This window comes from Mytilus trossulus, chromosome 8, assembly GCF_036588685.1.
Source record: "Mytilus trossulus isolate FHL-02 chromosome 8, PNRI_Mtr1.1.1.hap1, whole genome shotgun sequence".
NCBI classification, from domain to species: Eukaryota; Metazoa; Mollusca; class Bivalvia; order Mytilida; family Mytilidae; genus Mytilus; species Mytilus trossulus.
This window is the reverse complement of record NC_086380.1, coordinates 59,045,698-59,060,774: the sequence shown is the minus strand read 5'-3', so window position 1 is coordinate 59,060,774 and position 15,077 is coordinate 59,045,698. Positions and strand designations below refer to the sequence as shown.

At 33.1% G+C, this 15,077-nt stretch overlaps 1 protein-coding gene across 2 annotated transcripts in view; it reads right to left on the bottom strand.

Moving 5' to 3' along the window:
* Positions 1 to 2,476: 2,476 nt before the first annotated feature.
* The window catches only part of LOC134681203 (zinc transporter ZIP12-like), a 64,527-nt gene continuing 51,926 nt past the window's right edge, over positions 2,477 to 15,077 (bottom strand). For both annotated transcript variants that reach the window (XM_063540703.1, XM_063540704.1), the window contains exon 11: positions 2,477 to 3,149. In XM_063540703.1, coding sequence (XP_063396773.1) covers positions 3,015 to 3,149 — 135 coding nt within the window. In that variant the 3' untranslated portion in view covers positions 2,477 to 3,014. The remainder of the gene's footprint in view (positions 3,150 to 15,077) is intronic.

Genomic DNA, 15,077 nt, shown 5'->3' with positions numbered 1-15,077 from the left:
TTTATTATATCTTTCAACATGACCCTCTTTAATAAACTTATTTCATGATTGAAAAGGTACATAATTGATTTTCATGCTTACGAACATATATTTTTGATATATGTCCGAAGCACTTTTTCTAAGTTTATCTTTATCAGAACCATTCAATCAAAACATACAAGAAACAATGATATATGAAATCTAAACATGTCAAAAAATGCCTATAATGTCTAAATAATTTCCTAATTAATCTTTTAAGAATTTAGGAAATGCTTTTTGAAAATCATGGCTGTACCGAATCACTCTAGAATAATAAAATATATTAATGTATTTCAATTTAATTTTTCAAATGTGCGTCTTTTGTCAGGAATCCTGGCCATTGTTAGTCTGGTATGATTTTTAATTTTAATTTCTTGTGTATAATTCGCTACATTGAAGATCCATTGGTGGCCTTCAGCTGTTGTCTGCTCTATGATTGGGTTGTTGTCGCTTTGACATATTCCCCATTTCCATTCTCAATTGTATTTGTTAACACGAAAATTAAATATTCAAAACTTATTTTGGGAAAAAACGTTTATAGAAGAAATCACTTTTATACTAATAAGGAAAACACCAAATGTGACATATGCATTAAATCCATTTCTAAAAAGTTGATGTCTTATTTAGGGGACATGTATGTTCAAGACAAATCATCCTTGTATATGCAAAAGCGTTTATTTGCTTTATACCCTCGCGCTCGTTTACGTAAACGTGCTATTTAATAGTCGTAATGTGTATGATTACAGCTTGACAACTTTACTTTTGACAATAATCTAATGTCTTAATCTGTTATGCAAGTGTGACTGCTATCAAAATTGAAGGTTGCAATAAATAAGTCATTTTCCACAAAAGTAGGTATATTCCCATGTTTCATTCACTGCACAATCAGTTCAAATCTCCCGACGTGTACCTTTATGAATTTTGATAACTTTCAACGTTTGATAGTGTCAGTATTTTAGATTTTTTTCTTTGTGAATTTAATTCGAAGTTCGATATTGTTGTAAGTACTGTTTGATACAATATGATTTCTATGTCAGAAAAAAGTTCAATATGTTTTTAAAGAGGCTTATTAGAAGCTCTGAAATATCAAGGAAGTACATCTATATCGATCCTCAAACTTTTAAGAGAAATAACGTCACATGGTATTGACAAAAATTTAACTTTATTACTGGATTTTGTAAATAAAGTAAACTGCTATTTGCAAAAACACAGAAATTAAGTGTATTGTTTTGATATACTATCGACGATCAACAAGATCTGTTATATCGTAGCAACTGGAATATATATACTCCTTTCCATGCAAGCGGCGTTGAAATGTTGCGTTATAGGAAACAAAATTACAAAAAAAAAATTGTTGATATGAAAAGGTTCCATCATATTCACTAGTTAGATTTAAGCAGGTCTTTTAAAGTTTTTTCGTATTTTGATTTTAAATACAATCGTCTTAGGAATAATTCTCCAAAATAAGTCATATCCCTACAATTTCGAATGATAGAACTGGATGTTATTAAATTTTATCAAGTCACAAATTGTTATACAAACATTTCAGTATGCTTTTATCGTACACCATCACGAGAAAAATCGTCACTGTTGGTTTTACACAGAAAGCGACGGATATGTTCCGATTTGTTCCAACATGAGCAACACAAAGGGTTACAAACATTGAACAGGATTAGGTATCCACGAAGCACAGTGGTGTTTGGTAGGATTGTTTTGATCTTTCTTTGGCACTCTTTGTCGTGTTTTAGTGTATGTTATTTGCCAAGTCGTTTATCAGTAAGACTTTGATTCATAAGTTTGAATATTTTCTGTCTCGCTTTTATATATTTGGGTTAACGTTAACGTACATTGCATGTAAGCATAATTATATGATTGATATTGGATGTTTTATATTTTAAGATTGCTTGCAGATTCTGCTTTAAAATAGGTATGTCGTATCGAAATAAATAGCAAACAAATCCACTTGTATGTAAACAAATTCATTGTAAAAATGAAGATAGACAGTTGCGGAAAATTGGACGTTAACGGAGACAGCTTTGATTAAACAACCTAAAATATTTCAAGACCATAACAAATACATTTGCTAGCTGAATTATCTATTTGTAATTTGGTGAATAACATTTACAAATACTATCGAGCAAAACATATACTCATACATTTCTAAATGGCTGGGTAAGAACTGTTGTTAATAGTAAGATCGGATTTCTTGACATTATTCTTTAATTTGATACAAAAAAATACAACACGATGTGAAAGGAGACATTTACAATAAGCTTTTTTTGCGTCATCAATTTATATGAATCGAAAAATTGAAATTTGATAGCAAAACATGTTTCTTTTGGTAAAAAATATAATCTTTTCATGTAAAAATCATTTTAGCAATTCTGATTAATTAAACATAAAACTGCAATAAACATAAAAACAAAACACGACATCATTTTCATACACATATTGTTTTAAGATAAATGAAAGTTCAACCATAAAGTGATTACATACAAACATAACTAAAATTAACTCTTATCTCAAAAGCATATAACCCATAAAAAAACTTAGGTTTAAAGCTTCGTCTTCTGTGTTTTGTTTATCAGCTTCTACCATCAATATGTTAACTCTTTATTACATCTTATCATTAATGGGTTTTTCTATGCACTAAAGGATTATAACAAAACTTAAGTTGTCAGTCACATAAGGGACCGCCACTTTAAAGGAACCTTAACTTTCAGTTTCAATCGTACCTGATTATTTAAGTTATTTACGAAACGCTTGCTGTATGCGCTGAAGTTGTCATATTTGTTTTTTCGTTGATCACAAAAGACTGACAGATTGTTGTGTTTCCAATGAATTTTAAAAGGAACAAAATATTTTTTTCGAACGACGATCGATGGGACAAGTAGTAGGAAAAAATATCTACAACAAAGTTAGATGCACTGAAAGATTTGCCAGGACAATGAACTGTATAGTTGTAAGAACCGAATGTACAAGTTTAAATCATTATCTTAATATAAATGAACATCTATATGTTCTTCAAAAACTGCTATAACAACAAGAATGAAGGCCCCAAATATCATTTCAATGTTGTGATAACAAACTGTCTTTATACTTCCGCTTCCATGTCTGACTAGCTCTGGTAACTGAAACATAAATGGAATAATATAAGTTTCATAAATGATTAGACACAGAATATGATAAAAAATAAAAATAGTGTGTGTTTACGAGAATATTGATATACATTGACGAAACCAAAAAAAAACAACATTTTTTTCTAAAAAGAGTTTATGCTATTTGCATAAAATATATGAACGTTTGTTTATAAGCAATGTCTGTTCTTTATATGTGTGAAATCAATAATTTCCCCAGTTTCATTCGAAAGACGAATAGATACAATGGATACAGTATAATCAAGATAGAATATGAAAACATATTCAATTGTGTCTCTTATATATTCAGGAATGAATATCTGATGAAATACAGTATACAAAATTGAAGATGAATTGCATTTCGTCTGTTGATAAGATTCAAATTTAACAAAAACTGCTTCTGGAAAGTGGGATCTTATTTTTGTTTAAATATCGTGTACGTACAATCTACGTTATTGGTATTTTGTCTCAAGCTGTGTCATGCTCACGGCCGGCACTCGGCTAACCGAGAGATTGGTCAGTTAATCTAAATTGAGTATGCCACTATATCGGCGGTTGATCTGTTGATCGGTTTGGCTAAAGTTTGTTAATCAGGTGTTATCGTGAAAATCATTGCATGTTCAGTATGTTTCATTGAATAACTTTTGTAATATACTTTTATCATTAAAAATATTCATGTTTGACAAAACAATTCATTGTACTTCCTGCAGTGGTGTAATTATTTTTTTCTAACTTCAATAAACGATCTATCAAATGAAAAGGCGGGTTACTCATCAATAAATTTATACACATTTTACACACACAAATGTACACAAAATGAAAAGTTGGTTGAATTAATTTGCATGCAATATTTTGAACATCGACAAAAGACAGGCATTTTGTTTGTTAACCATATTAATATCATTGTGTGAAAAATCTTAATGAAAATCTGTATTTTTGGTGACATTAATCAATTTGTATTAAAAACTGGTCTGTTAATGGGTCGGATGTATAAAACCCGGTCTGTTGATGAGTCTGTTAAGATTTATGAATGGTAATACAAGTATAATTTGATTGCTATTTGGGGTGTTAACGGATCAAATGGGTAGGATCAAGACGGGTGACTAAAATAAACAAAAAAACAACACATGTACAATGAAACATCAATTTAGACAATGGAAATTGAAAATTGAAAATTGCTAAAATGGTTTCAAAAAGTGTTCTATCAAAGTAATATTAATTTCATCCAATAATGGTCGCACATGATTATGTTTCGTTGTTATGAATGACACCAATTTGTCACTTACATTGGTAACCAGTATATAAATCAGAGATAAACGTCGTAATGTAGCTAAACATCATTAAGTAAAATATATTTTGATGCAAAAATATAAAGAATAGAGAAAGAATAATGAGTAAAATAAATAAAATGTAGAAAAAAGTGACATAACATTCAAAAGAATACAGAAATAAACAACACCCACAATCCGGACCATCATGGTATACATGAGAATGTGGATGGAGACGCAGAATATAGAATAATAGATAAGAACAGTATAGAGTGGTGTATTGCTAAAAAAAGGATAGGAAAATAAAAATTGTTAAAGAAAACAGACATGAACAACCCCTTTTCACTATTTAGACCCTCGAAGTTGATTGTTAAAACAATTTTGGCATTTATTCCACATCTCCTTATTTTAAAATGAAATAGACAACGACATCTCTATGCTTTGCAATTGTATTACTGTGTACTGCTTATGTTATTTGAGACTGGAGTCCGATAAACTTTGGCCTCCTGTCAACCGCTGAATCTGATAGCTGTTCATGAGGGAAAAATTACTTCTTTTACTTTTCAAATTTTCAAATGTATGAACAGCAAATCTTAATAAAATCTCTGTGGAAGAACAACATCTTATATTTGAGTGAAGGACGGCATAGTGCAAGTATATCAACAGGTTTTAAGTCTTCTTTCAAAATATTGAAAACAACACGTTATTAATTTCTTGCGTCCGAAGCGCTTTTCTGGATTTACCTTCATCAGGAACGCTCAAAGCCAAACATTTGAAATCCAAAGATGTATAAGTACCGAAACCGTTGAAGAGCTGTATGTCAAAAATACCTAAAATAAATAGCCAAATTCATCTAAAGCCAACTTTGCCTGAGGGAGTTGAAACCTTAGTTTCTTAATAATTTATAAATTTATAAACGGACAAAATTTAGTAAAGTTTGTTAAATCATGTCAGTACCGAAATACTGACTACTGAGCTGATGATACCCTCGGGGACTGATAGTCCACCAGCAGAGGTATCGACCCAGTGATGTAAAATATTGAAAACAGCACGTTATTAATTTCTTGCGTCCGAAGCGCTTTTCTGGATTTACCTTCATCAGGAACGCTCAAAGCCAAACATTTGAAATCCAAAGATGTATAAGTACCGAAACCGTTGAAGAGCTGTATGTCAAAAATACCTAAAATAAATAGCCAAATTCATCTAAAGCCAACTTTGCCTGAGGGAGTTGAAACCTTAGTTTCTTAATAATTTATAAATTTATAAACGGACAAAATTTAGTAAAGTTTGTTAAATCATGTCAGTATCGAAATACTGACTACTGAGCTGATGATACCCTCGGGGACTGATAGTCCACCAGCAGAGGTATCGACCCAGTGATGTAAAATATTGAAAACAACACGTTATTAATTTCTTGCGTCCGAAGCGCTTTTCTGGATTTACCTTCATCAGGAACGCTCAAAGCCAAACGTTTGAAATCCAAAGATGTATAAGTACCGAAACCGTTGAAGAGCTGTATGTCAAAAATACCTAAAATAAATAGCCAAATTCATCTAAAGCCAACTTTGCCTGAGGGAGTTGAAACCTTAGTTTCTTAATAATTTATAAATTTATAAACGGACAAAATTTAGTAAAGTTTGTTAAATCATGTCAGTACCGAAATACTGACTACTGAGCTGATGATACCCTCGGGGACTGATAGTCCACCAGCAGAGGTATCGACCCAGTGATGTAAAATATTGAAAACAACACGTTATTAATTTCTTGCGTCCGAAGCGCTTTTCTGGATTTACCTTCATCAGGAACGCTCAAAGCCAAACATTTGAAATCCAAAGATGTATAAGTACCGAAACCGTTGAAGAGCTGTATGTCAAAAATACCTAAAATAAATAGCCAAATTCATCTAAAGCCAACTTTGCCTGAGGGAGTTGAAACCTTAGTTTCTTAATAATTTATAAATTTATAAACGGACAAAATTTAGTAAAGTTTGTTAAATCATGTCAGTATCGAAATACTGACTACTGAGCTGATGATACCCTCGGGGACTGATAGTCCACCAGCAGAGGTATCGACCCAGTGATGTAAAATATTGAAAACAACACGTTATTAATTTCTTGCGTCCGAAGCGCTTTTCTGGATTTACCTTCATCAGGAACGCTCAAAGCCAAACATTTGAAATCCAAAGATGTATAAGTACCGAAACCGTTGAAGAGCTGTATGTCAAAAATACCTAAAATAAATAGCCAAATTCATCTAAAGCCAACTTTGCCTGAGGGAGTTGAAACCTTAGTTTCTTAATAATTTATAAATTTATAAACGGACAAAATTTAGTAAAGTTTGTTAAATCATGTCAGTACCGAAATACTGACTACTGAGCTGATGATACCCTCGGGGACTGATAGTCCACCAGCAGAGGTATCGACCCAACTTGTTTTGAGGAACTGCGAGAATAATTATTGAATGGTATTGTTTATTCCGATTACAACATTTGTTTTTGTTTTACCTTAAATAAGTATTGCTAAATTCATTTTCGGAATTATGTTTTATGTAGGATCCTTCGACGTACTTTCGTTTTTCCACTCATCAAATTAACAGAAGGAGTTTTGAATCGAACTAACAAAAATAACAAAAAGGAAAAGAAAAAAAACACCTTAACAGACAAACTTGTGTGCACAAATGTAAAAAATAACGCATTTATAAGTGCTCTTGAGATCCTGTATTGTACGATGAGCTGTCGGTTAATAGTACTTTCCTTCATAAAACTCGTTTAATTACTAATTTTACCATATAAGTAGTATTTGTTTTTATTTGTGTCACATAAACATCAGAGTCATTTAGTAAAGTATCACCTCCCACAATCATCTTGAAATTAAAAGTTAATCTGGTGTCAAAAACATTTGATACGTAGGGGTCTGGAAAGGGGCCTTTAATAATAATATCAGATTATTTTTCTATTCTTCATATTATTTGTCCAAAATTCTCTATTTATAATGTTACACATCAACATTCTGTATTTTTTTAGTCTATTTTTCTCTATTCTTTATTTCATTTGCTTAATCCTGCATTTTTATCCCCCATTTATGGGCCTTATGTTTTCTGGTATGTACGTCCGATCGTCTGTTAGTTCCTTCTTTCGTTCGTCCGTCTGTCCCGCTCCAGGTTAAAGATTTTGGTCGAGGTAGTTATTGATTAAGTTGAAGTCTAATCAACTTGAAACATAGTACTACACATTTTCCCTATGATATGATCTTCCTAATTTTAATGCCAAATTAGAGTTTGTGCCTTATTTTCACGGTCCACTAAACATATAAAATGATAGTGCGGATGAGGCATCTGTGTACTATCGACACATTCTTGTTTTCCTATTATTCTTAATTCTGTAAACCCCATTGGGATCCTCATTCTTGGAATTGCTCAAACATCATTTGATGCATCACATCTCTTTCAGACTTAATGGCTTCGTATCTTTCCCCTTTGTTAGATATTCCCCATTTGTCCAAACACTTGACAAGCCTTATTTGTCCTTTAGCAACAATTTATGCATCTTTCCCTTAAATAGATATATACTATTAAAACTTAAAAATATAATGTTTATTGCACCTTTTACTTGGATTACAAATGATACCAAATCTCTCATCTTGCTTTAATGTTGTTGTAATTCAAAAATGTAAATTATGAAAAAAATGTTTTTCCTGCAAAAATTACTACTTCCGATTTTTCATTGTCTTGCAATCGATTGTTAGATAATGCTTTTCATTGACTAACAAGAATAAAAGAATATTATAACCTCAAGTCAAAAGTTAATTTGGTCTTCTTATATCGAAATTTGTTGGGAATCTTTACAGAATGAGAGAAGGTTGAGTGCGTATGGCGCGGAATCAGGGTCATAAATATCGATTTTAGTTTATCATAAAATAATTTCAAGATAATATACTAAAATGATTTCAGTATATACTAAATTGCTAAATTGCAGTATATACTATATACTAAAATTATGAATTTAGTATATGCTAAAATCATTATAAATCAAATATAGGGTATGCTAAAATGTAATATAGTATATACTGAAATCATTTTAGGATATACTAAAATCAATATTTATGACCCTGATTTAGCGCCATAAGTGCGTATAAACATGGTTAATCCCGCCAAATTCTGTATGAGCCTGTCCCAAGTCAGGTACCTGTAGTTCAGTGCTTGTCGCTAGTTCATATCTGTTTTTTTTTCGTAAATTATTTTGTTAGAAATTATACAGTTATTTTTTTTTCAATAGAATTGTTTGATAATTTATATGTCCGGGCGTTTAAAAGCCTACTATATGATATGGCTGGTTCTCATTGTTGAAGGCCATAAGTTTGTCCTATAACTGTTTACATCCTCTGTTGATTAAAAATTACACCACTCCAGGCCCCTTTGCTTTCCACGTAATTGATTTTGCCAATAATTAAGAAGTTCCGGATCGAATCCAACACCGATACCAAAAGTGTATTCACCTGTTACCTATTACCTTATCTGTACGTTCCGCATCTGACAGGCGCACCACCAAACGGTGTATTTAGAATTTTGCTGTATACTGTTGAGTAAAAGATACTCCATTCAAGGCCCTTTTGTTTTCCAAATAATTAGTATTACCAATAGTTGATAGGTTCCAGATCGACGGGTTCAAACAGAAAGATTTTGAGAGTAGAGAAAACTGTGCATCTTATAATCGGCATAACTTTATCAGATGACAATACCAATACTAAAATAAAGCATACGCATAGTTATGTATTTTAATTCAGTCGCAGACCCGCAATATCACGGGTGTGTTCTAGTGTTAATAAATGTTTAGGTCTTATTGGGATTAAAGAAAACAACAAATTAAAGCTGATTTCATTGAGCGTTTAGGCAAAGGTAATATCTTGCTTGTTAGCTGAACCGTGTCGTCATAATTAGATTAGGTATACTAACCTCCCTTCAAAGTAACTTAGGCCAAGATAGATAGATAAGTTGTCTGTCGGACTAGTCTACTCTTAGAACGAAGAACATCCATGTCATAATAAAGGTCGTAAAGTTCGAACATGCACAGACTTATGACCGCGTCACACTGTCCCGATTTTTAAGCCGATGGCAACACGATTATGGAAATTTTCAAAATAGGGACTGATCGTATCCAGATCGAGCTATTCGTAGTGCCATCTTTAACCATCGTAGAACCATCGGCCACTTTTTCTAGCCTTCGGGGACAACATTACGGTGTCTTCACGAATGAATCACGAAGCTACCCGAAGGTCTTACGATGGCAACACGACTTCGTGAGGACCTCGTAATTCCGTCGTGTTGCCATCGAATAAAAGTACGAAGGCGACAACGTAAGTTAATTTTCGCACACAAAAATACATTTAAAGTGCCATGCGTGATATGCACTGATCAGTCTAATACGACAGTTAAGAAAGACGTTCACAAAACATGGAGCTCATATTATATGATTCTATGAGAACAGGATAGGCGACAGCGTTGTTTCTATTTATTCAAATGGAAAAAGAAGAGCAGCTTTTACAGGCTCAGGATTTACTTTTGCAAGTAAATTATTATTTTTTGTCAATTTTTCATATTAAGTTACACAATGAAAATCATAAAAGCGCCTCGTATACCAACACTGCAGGTACACATATAATGGGAAATCAACTTTTTCTTCATTATTCTGATTTTTTATGTATCGTCGGAGTTGTTGTCACACGAAAGTTTACTCCATAACCATTTTGTTTTCTATATGTCATATTTTGCCGCATTTGTTGTTTTCCCCACATCCTTCCTTTTGTCAATATAATTATGATTTCACATGGAAAGAGCTAGCTCTTTTTGAATTAATGAAACCAACGAACCCATTACCTTACCTTTGAGATAGATCAGTAAAAATTGGCATAACTATGGGTGATTATTCAGACTAGTGCACCCATTTTACAGATCAGGCAAGGCCATGACGAGCGTGGCATCCCCTCTTATGTAACATATTGGGGACAAATAGTCTAAGTCTTAGAGACATGATTTTTTTATTAGTTGTTAATGGCTTTGAACTAGCTGTCAGATAACTGCGAGTACTCTCAGATTTGTTCATTATGTCTTTTTGTGTCGGGATGTATAAGTACCCGGCCACGTCCACTTTTATTTTTCGTCTATCTGATAAGTTAAGCCTTTTTCAACTGATTTTCATAGTTCGTTCTTATGTTGTACTGTTATACCACTATCCCAGGTTAGGGGAGGTTTGGAATCCCGCTAACATGTTTAACCCCGCCACATTATTTATGTACGTGTCTGTCCCAAGTCAGGAGCCTGTGTAATTCAGTGGTTGTCGTTGTTTATGCGTTACATATTTGTTTTTCGTTCATTTTTTTTTTACATAAATAAGGCTGTTAGTTTTCTCACTTGAATTGTTTAACATTGTCTTATCGGGGCCTTTTATAGCTGACTATATGCGGTATGGGCTTTGCTCATTGTTGAAGGCCGTACGGTGATCTATAATTGTAAATGTTTGTGTCATTTTGGTCTTTTGTGGATAGTTGTCTCATTGGCAATCATACCACATCTTCTTTTTTATACTATATTTGTATATGACCCAGCAGAAAATGGTAAATTCAATATGCATATTTGATACATAAACAATGTTTTTAAAAATCAACCAAAACATTCAGAAACCAATTTCCTGTGTATTATGCTATTTCAAGGAGAAAAAACAAGTCCATCTGCATGACCTTTACATTTGGCCTTAAACGTAAAAAATGTCAGATCATTACAAGGAGGAACAATTTACCAAATGTGGTTAAAATCTTTTGAAGCATGATTTTAGAGTGTCCACAAGGGTGATATTGCCTTGTATTACAACTGCCAATGTGAATTTGACCTTTGAACTTTAAAGTAAATAGCGCTACAGATATTCTTATGATTAAAACAGAAATGAAATATACAATTCAATATATATTCAATATTGATCAAACAATTTATAACGCGTGATGCCTTCGGCATATAATTTCATTGCATCGTAAGCTGTACACCATGTCTTTTAGACATCGTATGGCCATCGCGCATTCATCGTAATCCATCGTGTAGGCTTCATGATCCATCGTGTAGGCTTCGTCTGAGATATGAAGCTAAAATATCTGTTTTCGGTTAACCTCCGTATGTCCATCTTTTGCTATCGTATATAATGTCGGCACCATCGTATAGACTTCGTTATTTATCGTACTTGCTTCGGTCAATTTTTGGTATTTTAACGAGATCTGGACCAACTTCGTACGGACTTACAATTTTCGCATTCGGGTGTCCATCGTATATAAAAATCGGTACAGTGTGACGCGGGCATTAACGTATTTCAAAAAAGATATGTAAACATCAGACAAGGGACAGGGGATTTATTATAAAAAAAACAGTACAATTCTAGTATGCATTCGTCTCAACTCGGTCGATTCCGTGAGTAACGGATTCTACCGAGGATTGCCGAATGTACTAGTACGTAGTTCGTTCGTGTTTGTCTTTGTTGTCTATATCTGTTTTTTAGGAGTAATGTGGTGGTGGTTGTAGTCTGTGTGTAGCAAACAATGTTATAAAATTCAATGTTGATGAAAAAAGTCTAAATGTAGAAGCATATGATAAATCAGGCTGTAAGTTTTCTTGTTTGATTTTCAATTTCAGGACCTTTTCACGCTTTCACAACTTGTTACACGTTATGGTGTTTTCTAATCGTCGCAGGCCGTACGGTAAATTGTACACAGACACAATTTTTAACAGTGAATTTCTCATAAATCTCGGATGAAATTCACGAGATTCACATGAAACTCACATGAACTGATTTCACGAATAAGCTCATTTGAGGGTAAATTTTCATGAATCTAAATTCACGTGAAATTCATGTGAAGACAATGTCCATGTGTATTTGTTAACTTCTACGACATTGGGTCTGTAAGGGAGAGTTGTCAATCATAGCACGTTCTATTACACATGTATACAACTACTGGTTTTATTACTCTTAATCATTATACAAGTTTTATTTTTAGACAACATGTGTTATTTCACCCAATCAGCAAACCAGACACGAAAACATAACAAAATGTAAAGGCACAACTTTATTAAAAAAAAACCCAACGTTTTACATACAAACATACATTAAAACTGAGATATAATCGGTTAATTTATATCGAAATGCATGAAAAGCCGTCTGTTGTTATTGGTTTTGCTGCCAGATAAAAAGTAAGATCTGCACAGAAATTCAAATACACTTCTTCATACTATAACTTCTGTTAAGCGGAATATATTTCTACTGTGATGTTAAGCTTAAAACCCCACTAATATTTAAGTAATGACAGTTCACTGTAATATTTTTGCTGTCTATGAAGTTATAACATAAAAAAAATGGTGCAAACTGAATAACGTGCGTAGCGGGTAATTTAACAGTGTGCAACACATTTTTTTATGTAATTTCGAATAGACAAAAAAATATTACAATTTCTTATAAATTAATTCTAAATTCCATTTTAAACCATAGAAAACCATGAAAAAACGTTGATGACGTGACGGTCACATGACTAAATTATGTATATAGGCTCATAAGAAAATAACGTCAGCCAATCAGAAGACGCGTTACATCCAAAATTAAATTAAATACTAATAGGTGTGAGTGCCTGGTTATGAATTGAATAATTGAGAAAAGATATAAAAAGGCCAACAAAAAAGGATATGCAAAAATAGGACATAACAATAAGGAATTGGGAATAATGCGGGGCTAATATATACATAACACATAACATGGTAGATATCATTTAAGAACACGAGAAAGATGATCATTTCATACAGACTTTCCTATATATATAATAAATAAATCAAGGAATAACATATAATGATAAACAGTATGAATACACAATGTACCCTATTTGATGAAATATCTTTAAAAGTTACTTTACATAACAATAGGCACAATGTACATCGCTCATTTATGGAAACAATCGTCAGTTTATTAAGTAGAATATTTTTTGCACATAATATAGTTACTCTTTGTTTATTTTTTTATTATTTGGCTATAGTCATGTTTAAACTAGGTCCTAAGAGGTTTTAGATAACAGCCGAAACTGTAAAAAACATAAAACCCAATTATTTCAAGATATTTAGAAGAAAAAAAACAATATTTAAAGAGAGATTGTTTTCCTTACATTTGTACTATGTCAGTGTTTCTTTTATGGCTATAGTTTGTCAGTAATGTCAGTGCTTCTCTGATTTCTATAGTTTGTCAGTAATGTCAGTGCTTCTCTGAAGGCTATAGTTTGTCAGTAATTTCAGTGCTTCTCTGATGGCTATAGTTTGTCAGTAATGTCAGTGCTTCTCTGATGGCTATAGTTTGACAGTAATGTCAGTGCTTCTCTGATGGCTATAGTTTGTCAGTAATGTCAGTGCTTCTCCGATGGCTATAGTTTGTCAGTAATTTCAGTGCTTCTCTGAAGGCTATAGTTTGTCAGTAATTTCAGTGCTTCTCTGATGGCTATAGTTTGTCAGTAATGTCAGTGCTTCTCCGATGGCTATAGTTTGTCAGTAACTTCAGTGCTTCACTGATGGCTATAGTTTGTTAGTAATGTCAGTGCTTCTCTGATGGCTATAGTTTGTTAGTAATGTCAGTGCTTCTCTGATGGCTATAGTTTGTCAGTAATTTCAGTGCTTCACTGATGGCTATAGTTTGTCAGTAATGTCAGTGCTTCTCTGATGGCTATAGTTTGTCAGTAATTTCAGTGCTTCTCTGATTTCTATAGTTTGTCAGTAATGTCAGTGCTTCTCTGATGGCTATAGTTTGTCAGTAACGTCAGTGCTTCTCTGATGGCTATAGTTTGTCAGTAATGTTAGTGCTTCTCTGATGACTATAGTTTGTCAGTAACGTCAGTGCTTCTCTGATGGCTATAGTTTGTTAGTAATGTCAGTGCTTCTCTGATGGCTATAGTTTGTTAGTAATGTCAGTGCTTCTCTGAAGGCTATAGTTTGTTAGTAATGTCAGTGCTTCTCTGATGACTATAGTTTGTCAGTAACGTCAGTGCTTCTCTGATGGCTATAGTTTGTTAGTAATGTCAGTGCTTCTCTGATGGCTATAGTTTGTCAGTAATGTCAGTGCTTCTCTGATGGCTATAGTTTGTCAGTAATGTCAGTGCTTCTCCGATGGCTATAGTTTGTCAGTAATTTCAGTGCTTCTCTGATTTCTATAGTTTGTCAGTAATGTCAGTGCTTCTCTGATGGCTATAGTTTGTCAGTAATGTCAGTGCTTCTCTGATGGCTATAGTTTGTCAGTAATGTCAGTGCTTCTCTGATGGCTATAGTTTGTCAGTAATGTCAGTGCTTCTCTGATGCCTATAGTTTGTCAGTAATTTCAGTGCTTCTCTGATGGCTATAGTTTGTCAGTAATGTCAGTGCTTCTCCGATGCCTATAGTTTGTCAGTAATTTCAGTGCTTCTCTGATGGCTATAGTTTGTCAGTAATGTCAGTGCTTCTCTGATGGCTATAGTTTGTCAGTAATGTCAGTGCTTCTCTGATGGCTATAGTTTGTCAGTAATGTCAGTGCTTCTCTGATGCCTATAGTTTGTCAGTAATTTCAGTGCTTCACTGATGGCTATAGTTTGTCAGTAATGTCAGATACTGGTCGTAAGTT